The sequence below is a fragment of the Callorhinchus milii genome, unplaced genomic scaffold, assembly GCF_018977255.1.
Source record: "Callorhinchus milii isolate IMCB2004 unplaced genomic scaffold, IMCB_Cmil_1.0 Scaffold21, whole genome shotgun sequence".
In the NCBI taxonomy this organism is placed as follows: domain Eukaryota; kingdom Metazoa; phylum Chordata; class Chondrichthyes; order Chimaeriformes; family Callorhinchidae; genus Callorhinchus; species Callorhinchus milii.
This window is the reverse complement of record NW_024704762.1, coordinates 2,413,006-2,437,408: the sequence shown is the minus strand read 5'-3', so window position 1 is coordinate 2,437,408 and position 24,403 is coordinate 2,413,006. Positions and strand designations below refer to the sequence as shown.

Here is a 24,403-nt window from a genome sequence, read left to right as displayed (position 1 = left end):
GTTTGAATGCAGTGTTTATTATTAGCGTAAAACAAAAGGACAAAGAATAACATGCCTTTTAACTCGCTTTCCAGAAGGAGGCAGAATTTGAACGTGTGTTAGTTGTATCCAGACATTCAACGAAACCCAAAGCCAAGTGTAATTAAGTCCCGAAAGGTTAGAGAATTTGGGGTTAGCAGATGTGGCTTCCTGCGCACATTAATGGGAGTTCTGAATTTCTGCAATCACTATAGATAGCACTACTCGAAATTGATCTTACCCGCGAATCAAATCCAGCTGTTGAATTTTCATTTTCTATTAAATTTCAGTTTGCGGGGGAATCATTCTGACATCCTTAATCCTAAAACAGCTGGAAGCCTGGGGAGGGTCGGTGCAACTATTACACCCAGCGGCAGCATTGTTAATTGGATAAGTTAGCTGCAGTCAAGGAGTTAGTAGCCTTGTGACATTCGGCGACAACAAAAAGAGCTCAGTTTCAGAATTCCACAGAAATCACAAGAAATTGGACCGGGGCAGGAACTTTTATACGAAACACGAGCAGGGAAATGGCTAGTTAGGAGACGGATTGAAATATTTGATTCCGTACATTAAAATGGTAGAGCCATTAGAAATATTACCCAATTTTTTTTAGTACTATCAAAAACAAGTGATTTGAAGATGCAAGGATTTTGGCAATTCTCCAGTGTGATTACTGCTTATTATACAGACAGAAACTAGCGCACACAATAACACACTTATTGGTAAGACAGACAATTACACTGGGTTTCAGATCGAGGCCTGGCCATCTACCCCAAGTGAGGGGAGCGAAGCAGATTCTCCAGTTCACTTCATTTCCACCATTTCTTGTGGCTCAGGGTTTGCGATGGGCTCAGGATGCTCGATCACCTGTGGGGCGAAAGGTCCCACCAGCCAGTTAAGGGGAGTGTTGTGAAGCACGTAGTCCAGAACCCCATCCATCGACTCCCGTATCTTAGACATGCGCTCTTTACTCTGCGCCAAGAGCTGCCCGGAGAGGTCGCGGAAGGAGCTGGCCGACGAGAGGGAGGTGTGGATATCCTCGGCTGATTTGCGGATCTGCTGGACTTTGTCTTGGATGTGCTGGGGAAGGCCGTGGACATTGGTGGCCAGGGTCAGGCAGGTGGTCTGTAGCTGTTGGGTCAGGTTCCGTGTCATGCTGAGGGTTTGGGATTCCAGCTGCTGTAATACAAACAAAAACAAGTTGAATCCAACTCATGTGGACTTAATAGTAATCCTTGCTATATCCTTATTACATCTTTAAGACATCTCAAAGCGCTCCACAGAATCTACTGTAAAGTGAATTGAGTGCATATTTTGTGGGTGAAATGCGGCAGCCAATTGCACACAGCAGTGTCCCCACAAACAGTCGTGGATTGAGTGACCAAATTATTATTTTTTTGAAGGAATTATTACCCCCGGAAAAACAATTCGCCAATCGACTAACAACTGGGTGCCTATTTACTGCTGGGTAGACAGAGGCGTGTGGAGTAAGGAAACTTGCCCAGCGTTTCGCCCTGACAGGAATCAAACCCAGGTCACTCGCTTGCGAGGCGAGTGTTCTAACCACTGAGCTACAGGAATCCAGCTTATGTGGACATAGTCTCTTTCCAGCAATCCGAGACGCTATGTGTGAAGGCCACTATATAAATGCCTTTCAGGTAGAATTGCCTGACTGGGCGAGTCAAGGTTAGCGACAGATCTAGGAATGTGCGCTAAACTACACCATTCTTCCAGCAACAAGTGGCAGGAATAATTCACTCCGGGATTCCTACCTCTGCGGGTTTTGGAGGCACTTCATCAGTGTTTGCTCCTGGCTGTTGTTTATTCCAGTCAACCCAGGTCTGGTGAAACTTCTCTTGAATGACATGCAGCTTCTGATTTGCTGTATCTACTCCTTTGCTCGCCAGTTCAATCTGAAAAAAATAAAGTTAGCAATAAATTAAGAGATTCGGGAAGGGGCATCAAGTGGGAGAAATCAAGCCACAGGTCAAGATGTAGCTGTCAATCCAATGCAGTTCTGGGGCTTGCTGTTCTTCAGATGAGAAGATAAATGGATGTTAAAGATCTCGTGGCACTACACAAAAAGAGAAGGGAGTTTCTCCCAATGTCCTGGTCAACAATCCCCTGAATAAAATTGTTCCTACGTTTGTCAGATGTCAAATATTCAACTCGTGGCTAACCTCTGACTAAAATTACTAAACTAAAGCCACTACACAGCTATTTGTGAGATGTTACTGTGCACAAATTGTCTGCCATATTCACCCGCAAACTAGTCACTACCACCTTACAACATATCCTGCAAAGTGCTTGAGCCATCGACAATGTAATGAGGGGTTGTATCAAATCCAAGGATTATTATAATATTATAATATTAAGTCTGAGGCCTGGGTACACAACAGTGCAATTTCTGCATCCCCCATCGTAGTGTGGTTTATCTGAGTGACAGCTTTACATGAGGACAATTTATGGAGATTTGCAGCAACTGGCGGTTGCAGTCACCATGATTTCAGCCCAAGTACTTACACAGTTAGGTATCTTTTATCTCTACTCTTCCCAATCGTTTAAAATTTAAGGAGAAACATTGAGATGGTGCAATTTTGCTCTCAGGAATCGAATGATCAATCCACAAGCTGGCTGTTCCGAATCACTTTGCCGCTTCATAACTAGCCTTAAGTAAAAGTACCAGTGACATTATCTTATTCTTCAATAGTCTGCATACTGGCTGTACACCGCCCCCAACCAACCCAACATAAAGCATATAGTCGGTGGGTAGAAATCATCCCAACAAGTTACTGAGATGTCCCAGTTCAGGGACCACCAGATCAATTTGGATGAAAGAGGCCCTTCGGCCCAACTGATCTCATCCCTCCAGAACACCCACCCTATCATCCCCTCCATCACAGCATCAAGCTGTCTTTGAAAGCATGTCTTGGCCTTAACCACCTTTCCTGGCAACCTGTTTCCAGTTGTTAATTACAACAACAACAACAAAATTAGCCTCGGAGGAAAGGATAACTTTCTGGTGTCAGTCCTGAAATTCCATTTTGACCCTCTAACCCCATGTCCTTGGGTCTCTATTGCCTTGATGATGCATCCCTAAGTATCGTTCCGGGTTTACTACTTTGTCAATCACCATTTAAAATGTTACACAACTATAAACTGAGTGTTCTCTCAGATGAAAGCAATTCTTTTGGGCGTGGGGTGGGTGGGAAAGAGCCAAAGTACAGAGTAAGACATTGAAACACAGTACGACAGTTTGTAATTATAGAACAATAACTGTCAAACATTCAGAATCACTGCAATGCAAATTACCGGCTAAGGTACTCTTCTTGTCTGTCATTAGCTCATTCTTTGAAATCTCTTAAGCCTCAACTCTAGTCAGTCAATATATTAAGGTGGATTAAATGCATCGTACGATATTCATGTAGAATATTAATTGATCAGGTATCTTACAGCAAGACACTGTGGAACACACAGCACCACATTTTACGGCCCACTTCTCTACCAGCTCAGTTTGCTCAGCTGGCTCTGGATGTCTGCACATCCCTCATCCTTTTCTTCCCACCATTGGCGGTCGTGTTTTCAGCCACTACACCTCGAGATTTTCTGCCTCAATCCTTTAAGAGTTAACAGCGCCTGTTAAGCTCTCTGAGACACTACCCCATGTGAAGGGCACTAGATAAACGCAAGTTGTTCTGATGAGCCTACAGTAGCAGGCACTTCAGTGGAAAGCAAAAATGTACACTTACACAACGCACTTCATGTCAGGATTTGTCTCAAAAGCACTTCACACAACTGACTGAGGGCCTGAGCTTCTTTTTTGGGGTGGGGGGGAAGAGAAGAAAAATGTGGCCGCAAGCACGACTAAAGAAATGGGTCTTAATGCAGATTTTGAAGGTGGAGAGGGAGAAGGCAGGGCTAGAGATGGAGTTGTAGAGAACAGAGACAGAGAGTGGCTGAAGGTTTGCCCACAATGCTGCGGCAGAACGGATGAGGGATGTGTTGGCAGGCCGGAGGGAGTGGGTGGGCAGGGCAGGAGGGTGGCAAAGGTGGGGTGGGGCGAGGCCCTGGACGAGAATCTCAAATTCAGCCCGCTGAGGCATGGGCTGCCAGGGGCTAGTGTGGAAGAGGATTTGACCCGCTCAGTCTTGATGGTTTGCAGCTTGTGTCGGGAGAAGGTGGAAAGTCTGGTAGCAGAGGCAGACGAGACAGAGGTGGAGGAAAGCAGAACTGGAGAGAGCCCGGATAATAATAATCCTTGCATTCGATATAGCGCCATTTCACGTCTTCAAAGCATCTCACAGAGCTTCACAGAATATACAGTAAAGCGAATCGACTGTGTATTTTCAGGGCGAAATGTGCCAGGCAATGGAGCACAGCAGTGTCCCACAAATAGTCATGGGTTGAGGGACCAAATAATAATTTTTATATTAAGGGATTATTACCCCTGGAAAAGCGATCCGCCGATTGACTAGCAACCGTGTGGAGTAAGGAAACGTGCCAAATGTTTCGCCCAGCCCAGGAATCGAGCCCAGGTCCTCCCTCTTGCGAGGTGAGTGCTCTAACCACTGAGCTACAGGACTCCTAGGTGGAAGGTTTGAAGTGACTCTGAGCTAGAGAAAGACTATGTAAAAGCTATCCCGACGTGAAAAGCGCTATATCAAATGCAAGGATTATTATTATTATTATTATCCACCAATCGACGTGAAGTATTGTGATCAGCATCATTCTTACCAGATCTACAGTGTTGTGGAGCTGAGAGAGAATGTCCTGGCCATTTTGCCTGGCGTGCTGCATCTTGGCGACTGAATGGCGATAGGCACGCTGCTGGACTTTGGAAGACAAGGATCCCAGACGCACGTAATAGCTCTGATCCTGTGTTGGAGCCACCTCAAAGCCTTCAACAGAAGCTGCTATCTTAGCTGAAAGGGTTAAAGACCAGACTTAGAGATACAGTTGAAGAAAAAAGTTGAACAGACCATTGCTTCTCACTTTAAGAACCTGCCATAATGATGTTAATTTATTTGTTTGAAGCCGGCAAACTAACTCCGGTTCCCGTAAAAATTGATCAAACGGCTGCTACAACAAAAGCGGCCCAGGTGCACAGCAGAGAATTCCTAGATGGGCGCATTGTAGATGCACTGAGCTGTTAGATCTTTGTTTGCCAACAATATATGTCATTAATTTGCTCCTCTGAGCTTTTCCTTCAAACATCGCCAAATAATTCATACATATTTATCTTTACTGTTAACCTCATTCTGAACCAGGCTCCAAAACTCAAACTCTTGCCTTCCTCCTATTTACATTCTCTCAGAGCTCAAGCTTTAGGTTTTCTTCAGACTCTACACACTAACCTCCTGTGATGTTCTGTACTCAGAGCATTAGCCCACAAAATAGACAGTCAATTCACTTTACAATATATTCTGTGAAGCGCTTTGAGACGTCTCAAAGACGTGATAAGGCGCTATATCAAATGCAAGGATTATTATTATATTATTATATAGCCCTTCACAGTGTCTCAGGGTTAAATGGCACAGTCATCAAGTAAACATTGATTTACTAACATTTCACCAGCACTTTTTCTCCTTCTATAACAGGCTGGAAATACACAAGTAGGAAAGCTTCCTTTCTGGGTGAAGACACTCAAAAGGGAGGCAAGTTACCAGCTGTATACTCGATCTGGGTATGGTTCACACAAGTAAACTTACTCCTTAAGATTTAATTTCATCTCACCCGCTTATAAATTGGGGTTCCCCAAGCCTTGGCTCTTGCCAACCTGCACCTAATACTTTCTGGAATTAGGTAAGCAGGATCCTCCCTCCAGGGAGAGAGTGAGCATTCATTCCAACAATCTATCTCTGGGATTTCCATGTGTAGGTGGGATGCATGGAAATCTCAGTTGGGTTTGGATACTCTTAAGCAACAGTGATGGGTTTCCACATGTCAGACACCCGCCGGCTAAACAAAACAAAACAAAAAAGTTCCATCCTCAAATCCACGTGGCATCACTTACCCAACTCATCTGGAGTCATGGGAAGGTAATGATCGACCATCTCTTCTGATCTAGCCAAGGCAGTGTCCACACCAGTGACCACCATCTGACCCACTCTGGAGCCGATCACAGTGTTGACGCTTCCAACGACGGCAGCTTTGGTCATTTCGTAGCCACCTTGCACTGCACCCTTGGCCATGTCCACCACACCAGTCACGGCTCCAGTGGCTGCATTTGAGACGGCGTCTTTAGCATTGGTTACCGTTGAAGTCACCAGCTCCTTCGTATCAGCAACAACCTGTGAGGACAAGAGGACACCATGTATGCAGACAGACATCGCTTGTGGTTTGTCACAAATCTCTCCTGACCCCCAGGTGAAAAACGATACCATTTGATGCAACAAACATTGTTTATGGGACGTCCTCCCGACGTGAAAGGAGCTTTGCACCTGTAATTTTGTGTTGTAATCCCCTTGTTCAAGGATCCCATTGAAAAGCCAGAATAAGCACTCCCCCGTATCAAGTAGTAAGGCAGCACCATTTCGTACACTTTTGCAAGTTTACCCTGATGAATCCCATGGCAGTGGATTAGTCTACGCAGAATTCTGGACCCAAGAAAGAATTGCACATTCATGTTCTAGATTAATCTGAGCATTTTCTAGGTTAGAATCCTAGATGTTTATAGCGTTGAGAGGCCATTCAGCCCATCGAGTCCGAGCCAGCTCTAAGAGGAAGGAGCAAGTTCATTCAACCCCACCGCCCTGTCTTATTCTCATTCCCCATAAAGCTTCTACCAGTCGTGCTCACCTACTCTGCAACCCTTAGCTTTCCTTCCAGCACGATTTGGTGGATTGCAAAGCTCCCATTTTGCTGTCACAAGCTACAGCTGTGGTGCATCGCGTAAGCCTGTCAGTGGGTTATGGATCTGCTTCCTACCTGGGTTGTAGACTGATGAAGGATTGGAAGCTTCTCCTCCAGTTTATCCAAGCCTCTGCAGGCATACTCGCTCGCTGCGGCAACTGAACAAAGAAAAACATTTAAAATAACCTACTGTAGTCTCACGTGCCTATATTGGGCAGGTGTGTAGTACAGTTGGTCTCCTGTTATAACCACCACGTTTTGAGTCCCTAAAACAAGCTTGTGAACAGGTTGCATTATACAGCAGTTGGTCACTGGGGGTTGGATCGTGAGGGCACAAGCGATGTTACCAAGATGAAGCCTCACAGAGGGTGAGGCGGCAACTGTTCTTGTGAGCATTTCCTGCTGATGTCCAGAGTTGCAGTAGCTGATGTGCCAGTCAGCACTACACTCTGGTACCCTGTGGATCTAATAATGGCCTTCAAAATACACAGTGAATCCTAACGAAGCACTTTGAGATGTTCTCCCGATGTGAAAGGCTCTGTATTAAGTGCACATTTTTTTTGGGGGGTGGAGGGAGGATACATTTATGCACATACTTACGCTTTGCATTTATACATCTGAACACTTCACAGTAGCAGTTGGATGCTGAGAACAGCTGAAGTAGGAGGAAGCGGTACAGGCAAAGAGGATTTTTGTGTGGGATTTAAAGGTGGATGGTCAGGGGTGGGGTAATGGTGGGGGAGTAAGTGGGGGAGCCAGAGGGATCAAGGCATGGAGTATCAGAGGCTTCAGCCATTATATTTTTAATATACAAACCTTCAGTTACTGAAAAATGTTATAACTGGAAGGGGACTGTATGTCACACTGTATTCGGCTCCCAGCCACACAGAAAGGGCTTCATACACAATCCAAAGTGTTTTGCGTAAACCGTGTGTACAGTGGGAATTACAGTTATCTTTAATTATGTAATTAAACATAACAGGACTAAATAACAACCAATACTTTCATTGATTAATTATAATTAAAGGTACTTGTAAATTCCCTCTGTGCCCGTGGTTTACACAATACATATAATACGGTCGGCCTCCCCATCACTCCTTTGCAGCAGAACTGAATGAAAGCTCTATGGTGACTGTTTCATTTAGAAAAGATATTCATTCGCTTTTCCTTTCAGCCAGAGTTAGTCACTAAGCCATCACAAGCCAAAAATGTCAGCGTTGAAAGTATACATCAGTGTTTAAACAGATATTTATTCTCGTAACAAGCAAGAATTATGAACCCATTTTCTATATTATTCTGACCATTTTCTAGATGAAATAAAATAACTCCCAAATGTACAACATTAAACAGGCAGACAGTTGGCCATGCATCAGTGGTTGAATAGTCGACTGTTCAATTTCAACGACAAATTACATTTACGCAGCGTCTTTCACGTTGGGAGAACGTCCCAAGGCGCTCACTGGGCAATCAGGGATTTGCACCTGAGCTGGGGGTTGGGATCAGGAGGGGTGGAGGGCAGAGAGGGTAGGGGTAGGAGGTGGCCGAAGGTGCGGTCGAAGAGGAAGATCTTGAGACGGGCTTTGAAGGAGGCGAGGGAGGGAACGAGGCAAAAGGACTGTGGGATGAAGTTCCAAAGGGTGAAGGCAGAAAGGCTGGGGTGGGCTGGTTGGGGGACGTGGAGCAGAGGGAGTAGACAGGTCAATATGGGTTTAGCAAGTTAGGGTTCACAGAGGTAGGGAGCAGCAAGGCAAGGCCGAGGATATTGAACTCTATCCTCTGGGGGATGAAGAGCCAGTGGAACCGGGCAAGGATGGGGGAGATAGGTTCACAGAGCTTGGTGCGGGAGAGGACACCGATTGCAGAGTTCTGAATGATCTGTATGTGGAGGGAAGAGTTGGCAAGACCGATAGAAGCAGGGCGATAGAAATTTCACGTGTAGAATAGGAATAATCCTCACATTTGCTGTAGCACTTTTCAGGTCGTCAGAATGTCTCAAAGCGCTTCACAGGAAAAATCTGTAAAGTGGAGTGACTGTGCATATTGTGAATGAAAGCAGCAGGCAATTTGTGCACACATCGACAACAAATGCCAAGCAGTTAAAGTGAGCCAATTGGTGGTTGCTCAATGCAGCCCTCGTGCCTGGAACCATTACAATGCCCAGACACAGAAAGATAAGAGTCTAACCCAAAGTAAACTAAATCAGATCCAGGGCATTTAGGAAAGATGAAGAGTGTAGCTAGTATTTGGGTGAAGGGTCACACATTGTGCATTTAGGGCCATTATTCAGGCACACAGATTATTTATGGCTATGAATAATCTGGGGCGCAGTTCAACAGTACTGAGTCAGCCTATGATGCAAGACTGCCCCAATCAGTACTCCACGAGTTACAGTGAAACTGAGTTCTCTGGAACTCCCTGCCTCAGTCTCTTTAGTCATATTCTCTTTGCTCATCTTCAAGTCGCCCTGAAGACTTTCCTCTCCGACCATGCCTTCGGTCACCTCCCCTCCATCCAGCTTTGCATCGAACCCCATTGCTGCAACGCACTCTGAGACACTACCTGCTTGAAGGATGCTATTCAGCCCTCTGCAACCTTGCTCCTTCCTACGTCTGTGACTTGCTAATACCTTATTAATCTGTCCGCTCCCTCCGCTCAGCGGGCTCCAGCCTGCTTCACGTAACCCACCGACCCGCCCCACCACGGGCGGTCAGGCCTTCAGTCTCTCTGCGCCCCCCCCCCCACCCTTTGGAACTCCATCCCACATTCCCTTCAGCTCGCTCCATCCTTCAAAGCAAGTCTCAAGACTCTCCTCTTCGACTGTGCCTTCGGCCACCCTCCGACCCCTACCCTGCCTTCCACGCCCCCCATCCCAGCCCACTGCTCGGGTCCAAATCAACGTCCTCCCGACGTGAAACGCGCTTTATTTTGTTGCTTGTGGTTATAAATGCAAGTTACAATAGAGTCATTGTACTCTAGTTTGAAAAAAAATTACTATGAACTACTGGAAGCGAAAGCAGACTCTAAATCTTGGATGAAAGTCTTAACAGTCGAATATTGTCACTGGTTCAATCCACTATCTACAACAGGTTAGATTTAACTCGAATGTTTGAATTACATTCTTTGACTGCACCTTTGGTCACTTCTCCTCTCCCTCTGTCCTTGCTTGGCACCCAAACCCACCACTGACAAATGCTTTGGGACATTAAAGACGCTATAAGGGTAAATTGTGTCATACAGCTCTGAGATATTATCCTATGTGATGGCGCTATGTGATAAGTGCAAATGGTTGTAGTTCAAGACTTACTCTGTGGCTCCAATTTGTCTACGATTGGTTTAGTTCCACTGACGGCTACGGCTGAGAGAGTCTTCACTCCCTGTTCTGCCACGTCACACATGGACTTCACATAGGGATGGTTCTCCTTGGTGCTGTTGTAGGCTGCGGTTACCATGTCATAGGCTGAGCTCACCAGAGGCAGATTTGTGACCCTGTTAACCAGACTCTGAAACAGAAACAGATTGTTACATCCAAGTGCTTGTGTAATGACAAGTTATTCCAGGAAGGGCAAACGTCGTGACTGTATTAACACATCATTCGTTTCAGTATCTTTCGTAATTGGCAGTAAGTATGACAGGCTATTTAACGGGAAATGTGGACGACACAAAATTTCTTATGGCTTCTGAGCATCAGCCTGGTTCAGCTGGTAGCACTCGGAGTCAGAAGGTTACGGGTTTCAAGCTCCCTGTTGGGACTTTGAACTCAGTCTAATCCTATCTTCTAGAACCATGCTGAGGTAGCACTGCATTGCTGCCGTCCTCAGGATGAGACATTAAACCAAGATGTCGTCTACCTGGTCAGGTGGGTGTTAAAGATTTCCCCCTATTCAAAAAGATTAGGTGCCCTGACCAACAATCCCCCAAATAAAATTGATCATTCAGTTCACAGTTTTATGGGACGTGCAAATTGGCTGCTGTGTTCGCCTACAAAATACAGACACTTTCCTTTACAGTTAATCCTGTGAAGCGCTTTGAACTTTCTCCTGACGTGAAAGGCTCCGTATCATATGCAAGGATGAATTATTAATAAGTTATTACATTCCTCACAAACTGGAGACAAGTCAATTCATAAAATGTAACATTTTTAATGGCTCAGACAGTCTGCTTTACTGGGTATTAATGTACAGCTGAAGTTTGCTCAGGGAAGATGAGATACAAAGCAACATCCAATACATTTAGTTACTAACAAGAAGGATTTTATTCCCTGCCCAAGTCTTCCCAAACCAGTCCTACCGAGAGGACAGGAAAGAATCTTACTCATATGCTGCTACGTGTTAGTCGTGATTTTCACAACAGCTCCTGGGGAAATCAGTGGGAGCGCCTTGATCCTTTGTGGTCAACTAGCTATTTGCATATTCAATCCGATTTCAGACACACCGTGTGGTTGAAGAGCAGAGATTCAAAGCCATTGAGGTTTCAGTCCAGTTGGCCGCACTAAATACAGCCAACAACGGCAGCTGCTTGTGGAAAACAAGGCCCTTGTGTAGACAGGCAAAGACTGTCCAAATCAGGCCTGGCTTTCGTTGTAAAGCAGAAGGCAACAGGACTCCAGTGTAGAATCAGGGAACTCGACCAAACAAAGCTGGAGCCCAGATTACGAGAACTAAAATACTTTGCGTGATACGTTCCTGCAATTTAGATTAGATCTGAACTCAGCGTTAGCCCATTTTAATAATCCTTGCTATTTGTCTCATCCTTTCTGTGCCAGCGTCCAGAGGTTTAAAGTGAGTTCCGCCTCCTGGCCTGGCCTCCACCACCCTTCCTGGTCACTCATTCCAGGAGCTTTTTAAAAAAAACCCAGACAAATACTTTACTTTCTGCAGTTTCTCCTAAACTTGTAACCATTTGTCCTGCTGCCTTGGTGCATCTGAAAGCCTGAAAGTCCTGCATTTATAGTCTTTCTCTCATTTCTCATCATATATATATATAAATATAAAAAAGATAATAAATAATAATCATTGCATTTGGTACAGCACCTTATCACGTCGTTGAGATGTCTCAAAGCGCTTCACAGAATAGATTTTGAATACATTTTGCTGCGAAATGCGGCAGCTAATTGCACACAGCAGCATCCCACAAACTGTCTTGGATTGAGTGACCCAAATTTTTAAAAAAATATACACACATGTTACACACACAAAAAATACCCAGTCAAACTCGTCTTTACCAACCCATCAAAGTGGCCTTTATATAAAGGTGTCCTCTGAGTAAGGGTTTATCTTTTGCCCATAAATATACAGTCAATTCACTTTACAGGAAATACTGTGAAGCGCTTTGAGCGAAATACATGAAAGGCACTATAGCAAATGTAAGGATTATTATTTATATTATTATCGTTGGCATGTATAGAATCTCTGTCCAGGATGGTTGTTGATAGGGGGAATGGTTGTTGCTGAATGGAGGTTGAACGGGTATAAACACCTCTATAAGATCTCCTCAGTGACCCAGTCAAAAGACCCCCACCTTATCTAGATCACACATAACTCAAAACCCAATACAACAAGTGCCAACTGCAGGCGATCAGAATATGGACGAGATAACGTCAGCTATTGGCTATCATCATCAATATCATCTGATTCAGGTCCTGGATCGTCAAAACGCTCCACGTGGAATTTCTTACAGTGGAAGTGAATGTGCATTTTGTGGGCAAACACAGCAGCCAGTTTGCACGTTGGAATATCCCGCTGGGAATGAAGTGGATTATTTGGGGAGACGGTTACCCGGGTCACCGGGAGAAATTCTCTTTTTTTTCCTTTTTTCAAAAACAGCGTCATGGAAACTAACGTCCAGCTGAACAGACAAACGGGGCCTCGGTTTAATGTCTCATCCAAAAGAAAGGCACAACCAACAACACAGTGCTATTCTCTTCCCCCCCCCACCGCCCCCCCAGCTCTACAGTATCAGCCTCGACTGAGATCATAGTCCTGACGAGGTTGTTTGAATCCACAACCTCCTGACAGTCACAAGGTCTAAATGAGTTGACAATCGAGTCAGAAGTAGTTGCTGAATTAATTATCACCGAAAGCCCAACAAATCAGCACCAATAATTTTGTTAGCTGGAGGCACTGATCTGTGCAGTTAGTGCTGGAAATCAGCACATGACATTATCTGGCAGAATTTAAAACTTGTAGATTTAACAAAAAAAACACACGATCCATTGTCAAGCCTGAAGAATTAAATTGGACTATACATAATCCTTGTATTCAATACACTGCATACAAGTGCTAACCCCATCTCAAAGCATAGCGACTGTTTATAGGCAAGTTTCTTTGGAGAGTTTACTGAGTTTAGCTAGAAGTCATTATTATTATTATTATTAAGACGTCATATCAAATGCAAGGATTTCACCCTGGTCAACAAAGTTACACATTTGATTAGGGAGACAGAAGGTGGGGGGAGGAGGGGGTGTACTTGTAAGGACAAGATCAGAAAATAAAAATAATAACAATCCTTCCTGTAGCACCTTATCACGTCTTCGAGACGCCTCAAAAGCGCTTCACAGAATATACTGTAAAGTGAATTGAATATATATTTTGTGGGCGACACAATTGTGCACAGCAGCGTCCCACAAACAGCCGCGGATTGAGTGACCAATTCTTTTGAAGTTATTATTACCCCCGGAAAAGCGATCCACCCATCGACTAACAACCGGGTTCCTACTTACTGCGAGGTAAACAGAGGCGCGTGTGTGTGTGCGTGTGTGTGTGGAGTAAGGAAACTTGCCCAATATTTCGCTCTGCCTGGAATCGAACCCAGGTCTCTCGCTTGCGAGGCGAGTGCTCTAACCACTGAGCTACAGGACTCCGCAATAATAAAATAATAACATCCCCATTATTGTCACATGCGACTACCCGGATGGCAGAAGGAGGAATAGATGGATTTGGGTCTTTTATCAAATAGCAATTACTACGTTTCTAAAATACCTCTTGGTCTGTGGCTCCCTGCTGATCGGCAGCTGCAGTAGACACTTCCATTTTTTCTCCTGCTTCTGACGCCATAGTGAGTCAATGAACCCTGTCTGAGCTGGTGGGGAAGAGGTGGGGGTGTGGGGGGGGTGGGGAGAGGAAAAAAAGAACATTAAACTTTTTTTTAAAGGACGTCTTAAAGACTCCCGCAGCCTCAACACAAAGCAGCAACAGGATAGAGACAGTCTCGCTTGATAGAAACAATGAACTCGAAATGCCACCGCGCCCTACACTTACACTGATTCTGGCAACTTTTTAAACTTAATAGTTTTAAGTGTTTTTTTTCCCTTTTTTTTAAAAAAAGAAGCTTAAAGCGTCTGTCGCTTGAACTAACGTCAACTTTTGAAAAGAAAAGTTTGAAACACTAGTTAATCGGCCAAGGCCTGGGGTGAGAAACTCAGAAAAGATTTTCAAGAAATTAACTTAAATAGTCAAAAAATTTTACTAGCATTCGCTAACTTTGGAAACTTTATTAAAAAAAACACACACTATGAAAACTGGGCCACAAACTGTGTGTGGTGTACTCTACTCACCAACTTCTCCTGGTCAGTAACTGCTCACCCAGTGAACTGCTTTGTAATAAACTTTGCAAAACTTTCTTACGACATCAGCTGATGGGGAAAGGTCTTGTGAGAGAAATGACAGGGATATAACCAATTATTTTTGTTCAGAGTGAAATGACACAGTGCGCAGGGCCCAATAGTGCCCCTGTCTGCTCTCAATGCCAATCGCACCGTTGCCTTAACTGCTTGACTTAACAGGATAGGGTGATAGGAAGCCAAGGGAGGGCTTAATGAGTTTTAAACTGAAAAAGAAACTTGATTCCCCCACGTTATCCAGAACATTCTCGGTCTTAATAATAGTCCTTGCATTTGATATACGCCCACAAAATACACAGTCAATTCACTTTACAGTATATCCTGTGAAGCGCTTTGAGAAGTCTCGAAGATGTGATAAGCTGCTATATCAAATGCGAGGATTATTATTATTATTATTATATAGAGCTTTATCATGTCTTTGAGACGTCTCAATGCGCTTCACGGATGCGCTTGTAAAGTGAATTGACTGTGTATTTTGTGAGCAAAACGCAGCAGCTAATCCACGCACAGCAGCGCCCCACAAACAGTCGTGGATTGAGTCGCCAAAAGTCTTAAAGAGCTAATGTCACGGCCACTTGTCAAAATGCTCCCCAAATGTTGCAAGTTTCCTTTCTCCACACGTCTCTGTTTAGCGAGGAGTAAGTAGGAACCCGGTTGTTAGTCGATTGGCGGATCACTTTCAAGGGGTAATAATCAATATTTTGGTCACTCCACGACTGTTTTGTGGGACACTCCTGTGAGCAATTGGTTGCTGTGTTTTGTCCACAAAATACACAGTCACTCCACTTTACAGAATATATTCTGTGAAGCACTTTGAGGCATCTCAACGACGTGATAAGACTCTATATCAAATACCAGCATCATTATTATTATAAAGCGCTGCACAGAACTAACTGTAAAGTGTAGTGACTGTGTATTTTAAAGTTCAACTGCCGCTACCTATTTGGGATGAATTTGCTTTAATCTCGGGCATGAGCCTGGTGTTGGATTTCACCTCAAAGATGCCCTTTTCGATGGGGAGGACAACACGTCAAAGGAGTCTGCCGATCACTCCAGCGTCTTTGGTCGTGATTTCGCCCCCTCCGACCTCCGACTTCACCCCCACCCCTGCCCGCCCCATAAAAAGCTTCTGCTGTCAAATGCCCTGGGGTCCTCCCCAAACCTTGGCGTTTGGCAATGTGTCTTGTCCCATTCCAATACATACATGGAAATTTCCATGCGACACCATGGAATTCTCAGTCTGACCTGGATAAGAGTTTCCGCGGGTGTCAGACGCACGTCCAAAAAAAAAGGTTTGTCTGGCAAACCCCCAGATAAAATTAATCACTCGCTTCACGGCCGTTTGCGGGCCATTGCTGTGTGTAAACCGGCTGCCCGCGTTCCGCTCACAAAATACACTAAACTCGGTTGGAGAGTAAGCTCTGAGGATGATGCAAAAAGATTGCAACGGGATATAGATAGGCGAGGGGAGTGGGCGAGGACTTGGCAGATGGAATTTAATGCGGGGAAATGTGAAGTTATTCACCTAGGGAGAAAAAATAGGAAAACAGATTCTTTTCTAGAGGGGGAGAGATTAGATGGTGTTAGTGTTCAGAGGGATTTGGGTGTCCTTGTACACCAGTCCCAAAAAGTTAGTTTGCAGTGCAGCAGCAACTAAGAAGGCGAACGACACGTTAGCGTTCATTGCTGCAACTGTGTAGGGCTTTGGTGAGACCGCACCTCGAGTGCAGTTTTGGTCCTTATTTAAAAAAAGACATACTTGCCCTCGAGGGGCTGCAGCGTAGATTCACTCGGTTAGTTCCTGGGATGAGGGGACTGACCTATGAGGAGAGGCTGAATAAACTGGGGCTGTATTCTCCAGAGTACAGAAGAATTAGGGAGGATCTTATTGAAACATATCAGATTCTTAAAGGGCTGATAAAATAGTCACTGAGGGTCTGTTTCCCCGGAGGGAGAATCTATAACCAGGGGTTACAGTCTTAAAATTAAGGGTCAGCCTTTTAGAGCAGAGTTGAGGAAACATTTCTTCACTCAGAGGGTAGTGAATTTATGGAATTCACTCCCCCAGAAGGCTGTAGATGTCAGTCCTTGAACATCTTCAAGGCTGAGACTGATAGATTTTTTAAAAATAGAGGGATTAGGGGATATGGGGATAGAGCAGGTAATTAGAGTTGGGTCAGAAGATCAGCCATGATCTTATCGAATGGCGGGGCAGGGCTCGAGGGGCCGAATGGCCGACTCCTGCTTCTAATTCTTATGTTCTTAAAATATGATCACATCACCAGCGTCAAATGCAAGTCATAAGGTGTATTGACCATGTGTTTTGTAAGTGAAATCTTACGTACAAAACCCCAACAGTTGATTGTGTTACACATTTTTGGAAACTCCCCTGGCAGCATTAGATGTCTCCCCCACACACACTCTCTCTCTCTCTCTCTCTCTCTCACACACACAAAACTAATCGCTCATCCCCTCTGTTGTGCGTGGTATGTTTCTAATGCTACTTACCTGCCACGTTTGCCTCCCTATCAATGTTCAATGACTTTGTTCCTAATTATTCTCGTTTTGTAACGAGGACTTTCATCCACTGTGGAAGGGGTTGTGCAAGCGTAGGTTCTGGTTAGGCAACTCTCCGGGGTAGTTATTAGTGCAATAAATTAACTAGATGCAAGCAATGCACATGTTGTAATCTGTACATTCACCAATAAACATTACCATTATCTGTCGGTTATTCCGTCCTTCGTGGATGAGTTGTGGATTCCGCTCCATTCCAGACACAGGGACGTTTCCACGTGCAGAAGGCACACACACACACACACATGGAATTCTCAGTCTGGTTTGGACCCTCTTAAGCACGGTATGGGTTTCCGCTTGTGTCAGACACTCGGCTGATCCCCCCACCCAAAAACAAAACGGTAAATGGTTTGAATCGTTTGAATCAGTAAAAGCACCGTTGTCCTGGCCAAGAGATCCCCTGTTAAAAAAATGATCATTTAAGGCTTTGTGGGCTGTTGCTATGTGAAAATTGGCTGCTCATATGCCCACAGACTACACTTGCCAATAAAAATCCTGGGAAGTGCTTTGAGGTGATTTGACAAAGTGATAAAGTGCTATATTGAACGCAAGGATGATACTGGTCTGGATTATTTCCCCTCGTGTCAGGCCTGGCTGGCTTTGTGGGAGGTGGGGAGTGTTGAGTGTGTCTCTAGGAAAAGGCCACAGAATGTCATTCCCCCAAACCACGGACAACAGCGAGAACCTGCACTTGCTTAGCGCCTTTCAAAGTACTTCCCAGAAACTGAGCAGGAGCCTCGGTGGAGTGGGAGAGAAGGGGGTTATGAGGGAGATAACTGAAGGCACAGCCCAAGATGTAGGACACATCATTTGACCCTCAGGATTGCGACATATCCTTTAGATGTATACAACACACGTGTGTGTGTGTGTGTGCACGTACATGTTTGTGTGTATTTCAGCATGCGTGTGTGTGTTTCCGCGCATGTAGGTGTGCGTGCTTATGTGCATGCGCAATGTATGTGTGCGTGTGCGTGTGTGTATGCTGGTACGTGTGTGCACGCTTGTGCGTGTAGCACTGCGCAGCCCTCAAGTCAAGGCCCAGTCAGAATGGGAAACCTCTATTGTTCAGCTTCAAACACAATGTCGCTCACGTTTGAGCCTCTCCACACTGATCAGAGATCCCAAAGTACTGCGTCTGCGATTCCTTTGCAGTGTAAGAGGCAGAAGAAAAAACAGCTCACAAGAACAACCTCCTGACACAGTCTGTAGGTCCAGAGGTCACTAGACCCTGTAACAAATTAACTAGACCGTTGGTTTGATGGTGTCTGGGAGCTGTGGGATTCATGGAAGCGGACGCTAACCGTGAGTTGTTACTTCCAGGAGAGGAGGGGAGAGAATTGGCCAACGAGAGGAAACTAGGAAGAGGAATGGCAGTTAACTAATTACTCAGCATCTTCGAAACATATAACACCAGCCTCGAGACATTACAGCAATCTGTCGGAACCACCACATCAATAACCGGCCTTTAAACCCGGGAGCTTTATCATGCCGGCAGCGAGGTGTTTATGTGGAAGAAAACCTTCGGCTGGTTCCAAAGATATATTACAGAGTGGGTTGGCACTTTGGAATGTGAACATGCACCTGCTATCTCTGATGTTACACACTGTGATGTTTATCACAGGATCCGATACCACAGGCAGCAAACATAAATCACAGCCACGCTATAATAATGATAATAATAATAATAATTATTATTATTGCCTTTCTAAAGCACCTGTAACGTCTAACCTTCTAATTTGCTGTAAAGCGCAATGACTGTATATTTTTGGAGGCGGCTGCGGCAGACAACTCGCACAGCAACGTCCCACAAAACAGCCATGAAACAAATGATAGATTTTATTGGCGAGACTGTTGGACCTTCAGCCTTTCTGCCCCCCCCCCCACCCACCCTCTGGATCTCCATCCACCCCCTCTCTCGCCTCCTTCAAAGCCCGTTTCTCAAGGCTCTCCCCTTTGATCGTGTTTTATTTGCCACGCTCTTGGCTTCAAGTCCCAGCTCGGGTGTTAACCCTTAGCTGTCCAGCGCCTGGGCGATTCTTCCGATGTGAAATGCACTACGTCAATCTAATTTTGTTGTTGTTGTTGTTGGTGTTCTTCAAGCCCCTTATCAGGACCGTGAGCTCTGTTGAGGCTGATACTGTAGGGCTGGGGGTGGGGTCGGGTGGGATGCGGGTTGTGCTTAGGAGAAGCACTGTGTTGGTGGAGGTGCCTTCCTTTTGGATGAGACGTTAAACCTGTTCAGGTGGGGGTTAGTTTCCATGACACTGTTTGGAAAAAGAAGGGAAGAGAATTTCTCCCGGTGACCTGGGCAACCATCCCCCAAATAATCCACTTCATTCCCAGCGGGATATTGCATTGCAAAAAACTGACTCCTGTATTTGCCCACAAAATACTCATTCACTTACACTGTAAGTAATTCCCCGTGGAGTGTTTTGACATTCCAGCTGCTAAATCAAATGGTGTTTATCATGGTAAAATAGTCAATATCGCTATCAGCAGAGACTGGATAGGTTGGGCCTTTTTAACTACAGAAGAGACTGGAGTTTTAACCAGGATACGCAAATACGACATGACTAGGGGATGAAAAAGAGTACGTAGCAGGAACTACTTCACACAGAGGGTCGTGAGATTGTGGGACAACTCGCTGCCTGGAATGGTGGTTTAACCAGATGCTGTAGAATCATTCAAGAGGAAGTTTAGAGGCAGAGGGGAATAGAAGAGTGTTGGGAGGGAGTAAAGGAATGGGTGAAGACTCGTGTGGAGTATAAACACTGAGTGACCTGTTTCCGTGCTGTGCGTTCTTTGTAATCTTTGTAAATTTCATGGTTGTCTGTGGGGCATTGCCGTGCGCAAATTGGCTGCCGTTCACCTGCATGGTACACACGGTCACTACACCTCACAGTGAAGCGCTTTGCGACGTCCTCCTGGTGTGAAAGTCGCGATATCAAATGGAAGGATTATAATTTTTCCCATTAAATTTAAAAATTAAATTCCGACGTAGCCTTTGCCAAACTGGGAAGAAAGTGTGCCCTCTGGTGGTGGGTTTGAGAACTCGCCCCTTCGAGCCGGCATTGGTTTCCCTCCGCCATCGGCCTTCGGCGTTCTGCCCCACTCTTCGGAACTCCGTCCTGGAGTCCCTCCAACGTGCCCCCCCCTCCCTTCCTCGTCTGATTCAAGGCCAGTCTCAAACCAAACCCACTTACCCTGCGCTTTTGGTCATCTCTCCTGCCCTCCCCCAAGCTTGGGGGCCCATCCAGCTGTCTGAAGCACTTTGAGACGTCCTCCCGACGGGAAAGGGGCTGCATAAATATTATTATTATCTATTATTTTTGTAAGAAATAGCGAATGCTGCCCGTATTTGAGGCCAACCCTCTGAAATTCTGCTTGGACCCCAATCTCCACCTCGTAACATCATTCTTTCATTCTTTCGCAGAAACCTTGAGACTTAATTTCTCATTTGTCTCATAATAATAATAATAATAATCATCCTTGCATTTGATATAGTGCCTTATTATGTCTTTGAGACGTCTCGAAGGGCTTCGCAGGATACCCTGTAAAGTGTAGTGACTGTGCAAGGCGGTTTGCAGTGTGCAAGATAGCTGCCACGTTCACCCATGAAAACAGTCACCACACTTGGCAGTAATCGTCTATAACGTGTGTTCAGGTGACCTGCATTTACAGGCGCCGTATCAAAAGGAGAGGGTTATTATCATTATCATCATAATAATAATAATATTATTGTGCGAAAGTAAACTTTGCATCAATATTTAAGCTGCGTAGCTCCCAGCTCTGGCTATTACGCTGCTGGGAGTTGTGAGGCAACCTTTTAATGAATAATCGGCCAGTCCCGCCCGAGGCTGATTTGAGGCACGCATTTTTTTCTGTTGCATATTTTAATTTAACCCGTGTCACCGACTGCTCGACAGTAATTGTTGCCACGTCCTCGAGCGATTCGAGGTGACCAAAAAATAGACCAACTGCAACATGCTCACGTAAACATTGGGAGGTAATTTTCAGCTCAGTTGCCCTGCACAGAAGCCTGGTGTTATTTCCCTGTAAAGCCTAATTGTACATTTCAGCAGCTGAGCTATTCGTGTGACAAGCCGTGCAGTTTTTGTTTACCCTGAAACTGTCCTAGTCCTTATCAAATTATTTTTTCCACTCACACATCTGCACGGTAATTGTGAAGGAATATGCATGAATTCTTTGACAATTCAAGGCAGCCTCCTTTCCAAACGGCTCCCCTTTGCGCTGCCCTACTCTGCGTCTCTGTAAACATGAAACAAATAAGCTCTCGCTGTTTAACTCCATCCTCGCAACGTTACGCAGCTAAACATTTTCTTTCAAGTCCAGCACGAGCCATGAATTTGCTCGGCGACCCACTGCACAAGAGCTTCTCCGGAGCTGGGAGGAATCTCTTATAAATACCTAACAGCGATTCACAGGGAGTCGCTGTCAACAACAGCAAAACAACAACAAATTACACGTACGCAGCGCCTTTCCACGTCGGGAAAACGTCCCAAGGCTAGACAGTTGGGAATTGGACCCGGGTTGGGGGTTGGGATCAGGAGGGGTCAAGGGCAGGTGGTGGGGGGAGGTGGGTGATCGAAGATGCGGTCAAAGAGGAGGGTCTTGAGATAGGCCTTGAAGGAGGCAAGAGAGGGGGCGAGGCGAAGGGACTGGGAGATGGAGTTCCAAAGGGTGGAGGCTGAAAGGCTGAAGGCCGGTGGGGTGGGCTGGTTGGGGGATGTGGAGCAGTGGAACCGGGTGAGAGTGGGGCTAATGGGGTCACGGAGCCCGATGCGGGAGAGGCCACGAGCTGCAGAGTTCTGGATGATCTGCAACTTGTGGAGGGAGGAGTTGGGAAGGCCGACAAGCAGGGAGTGAGCCCGGATGTGGTGAATGCGTGGCTGAGGGTCAATCCATCAGGACAGATCATTTTGTAAGGCAAACGCAGCAGCCAATTTGCAATGAAAGCACAATTGCCAACTCTGAAGAGAGCATTGGGGATGAATTTATTATTGTTTCGTGCATTGACTTAACCCCGTGTGAATGGCGCCACATTTCATGCAAGTTGTTGTTGTGGTGGCTGTGGTTGCTTTGAGACATGTTCAGATAGTCCTTTCCAGTGCTTTACATTCCCAAGTTAAAACATTTTACCCTCGAAATTGACTGACGTTCATCCGGAAACAGTCGATCAAGACGTTTGTCATCACAAAGTTCACTGTCCTCGCGACTATAGTTGAAGTCAGTAACAGTATGTTAGATTTGTTTATCTGCTACAGTTTTAACTGGTGCCCTACCTCTGAGTGGCTCCATTAATAAGCTACATATTAAAGGAGTGAAGGCTGTTCCTGAGAAGGGGCAGATTATTACCAATCCAAACAAAGATTCCTTGACCGACCGCAAAGGGACTTTGCCACTGATTGCTATGGAGTGGCAGCTTCGATAAGCAATGATTCCCGACAGTCTATCCTAATCAGTGATTGGCCTTAGGCCCGTTACTGCCATGGATCTTTGATCTCGGGCAGCTGGAAATGAAGAGAGACGCTATGAAATTTCAAAGCTCTTAAAGCAATGAATAATGTTTAAGATGTTCTACTCAGGTGGGACATTGCTGTGCGCAATTGGCTGCCGCGTTTCGCCTACAAATATACAGTCAATTCACTTTACAGTCTATTCTGTGAAGTGCTTTGAGACGTCTAGAAGACAACTGCAAGGATTATTATTATTATTATTCTGTAATTACCAAAGCAATCCTACTTGGGACCTGCTCCCGACGGGAAAGGTGCTATACAAATGCAATTTGTTACATAACATAAGAACATAAGAAATGCTGGACGAAAAAAGACGGAGGTCCATCTAGTTCGCATTCCACCTTCCTGGCAGGCAGATGCACATGTGTCCCGAACTACTTATAAAATATTAAACAAAAGAAGACCCAAAGCAGACCATGTGGAACTCCGCTAACACTTTCCCAGGTGATGACATACCCTGTACCACCACCCTCTGGGTTCTTCCAGTCAACCAATTGAGTATCCATTGTAATATTCAAGAGAAACGGTATCAAAGGCCTTACTGAAATCCAGATATACAATATCCACAGCCTCACCCTTATCAAGCTCCCTTGTCACCCCATCAAAGAAAACCAATAAATTATATTGGCAAGTCCTTCCCTTTGTGAAACCATATTGGCAATTGTTTTTGGTGGTGGTGGTGGTGGTGGAAAGAGAAGGGAGTTTCTCCTAGTGAGCTGGCCAAGTATCCTCCAGTTAAATTGGACTCTGGGACCTTGCTGGGTGCACTTTGCACGCTACACTTGCCTGCAGTCAGTATGGTTGACAGCAATTCGCTGTGATATTTCAATGTTACAGGCGCTACATGAAATGTAAGGATTGTTAAGTTGCTCATAAAAATCTTTACATTTGATGTAGCTTTTTTTACATGCCAGAAAGGTGTCTCAAAGCACTTCACGGGATTTACCGTAAAGTGTAGTGACTGTATATTTTCTAGGCAAACTCAACAGGCAATTTGTGCAGAGCAACGTCCAAAAAAGCAGCCATGAAGGGAATGACCAATTTTATTTTGGGAGATTGTTGGACAGGACACCGCGAGAGAAACTCCTTTCTCTTTCTCTTTTCGAATAGATCTTTAATGTCTGCCTAAGATGGGGCCTAGGGTTTAACGTCTCATCTGAATGATTGCACTACAGCAATGCAGCGCATTGGAGCGTCAGCCTAGACTATAAAATAATAATAATAATAATTCATGCATTTGACATAGTGCCTATCATTTCATTGAGGTGCCTCAAAGCAGATATTATATTATAAAGTGAATTGACTGTGTATTTTGTGGGTGAATATAAGTCCAAGGTTCAAAATGGGGTGGGTTGAACCCACAACCTTCTGAGAATAGGGGCGACTGATCCAGGTTGAAAATGCTTTGAAACATTATATAAATGTTCTCGTGCTCATTCTGTGCGAGCTATTAAAGTAATTATTTTATCACTTCCCACTTCAAGCCTCCGGAATGACTTTGAGGCATTTTCATTGCTACCGGATTCAATCTCTCCCCTGTGAAGACATAATCCACAGCTTCCTACAGTGTCAGTGCACACCGTGGACCTGTATAATCTTGCCTGCTTATTATACTTGCAGAATTTCATTTGCACAAAAGGCCATTACCGTTTCTCTGTGAGCGTAAAGGGATAATGAGATCTGAAACCAATGTTTAGTAACGAGATTCTGCAAACACGGCGTTTAGATAATAAGAAATCTCGTAAAGAAATGTTGCAGTTGAGAACCCATCTTTCTCCGACGGTCAAGTCAACCCACGGGAACT

General features: G+C 45.1%; 1 protein-coding gene across 1 annotated transcript; it reads right to left on the bottom strand.

The window, feature by feature from the left end:
* LOC103183564 (perilipin-3-like) lies at nucleotides 1-14,492 on the bottom strand. The gene is given in 8 exon segments (NM_001292858.1): nucleotides 1-1,197; nucleotides 1,791-1,931; nucleotides 4,753-4,940; nucleotides 6,032-6,308; nucleotides 6,946-7,028; nucleotides 10,175-10,370; nucleotides 13,848-13,947; nucleotides 14,423-14,492. Coding segments are annotated over 7 exon segments (1,335 nt in total). The 5' UTR covers nucleotides 13,923-13,947; nucleotides 14,423-14,492; the 3' UTR covers nucleotides 1-822.
* Between the last annotated feature and the right edge of the window lie 9,911 nt (nucleotides 14,493-24,403).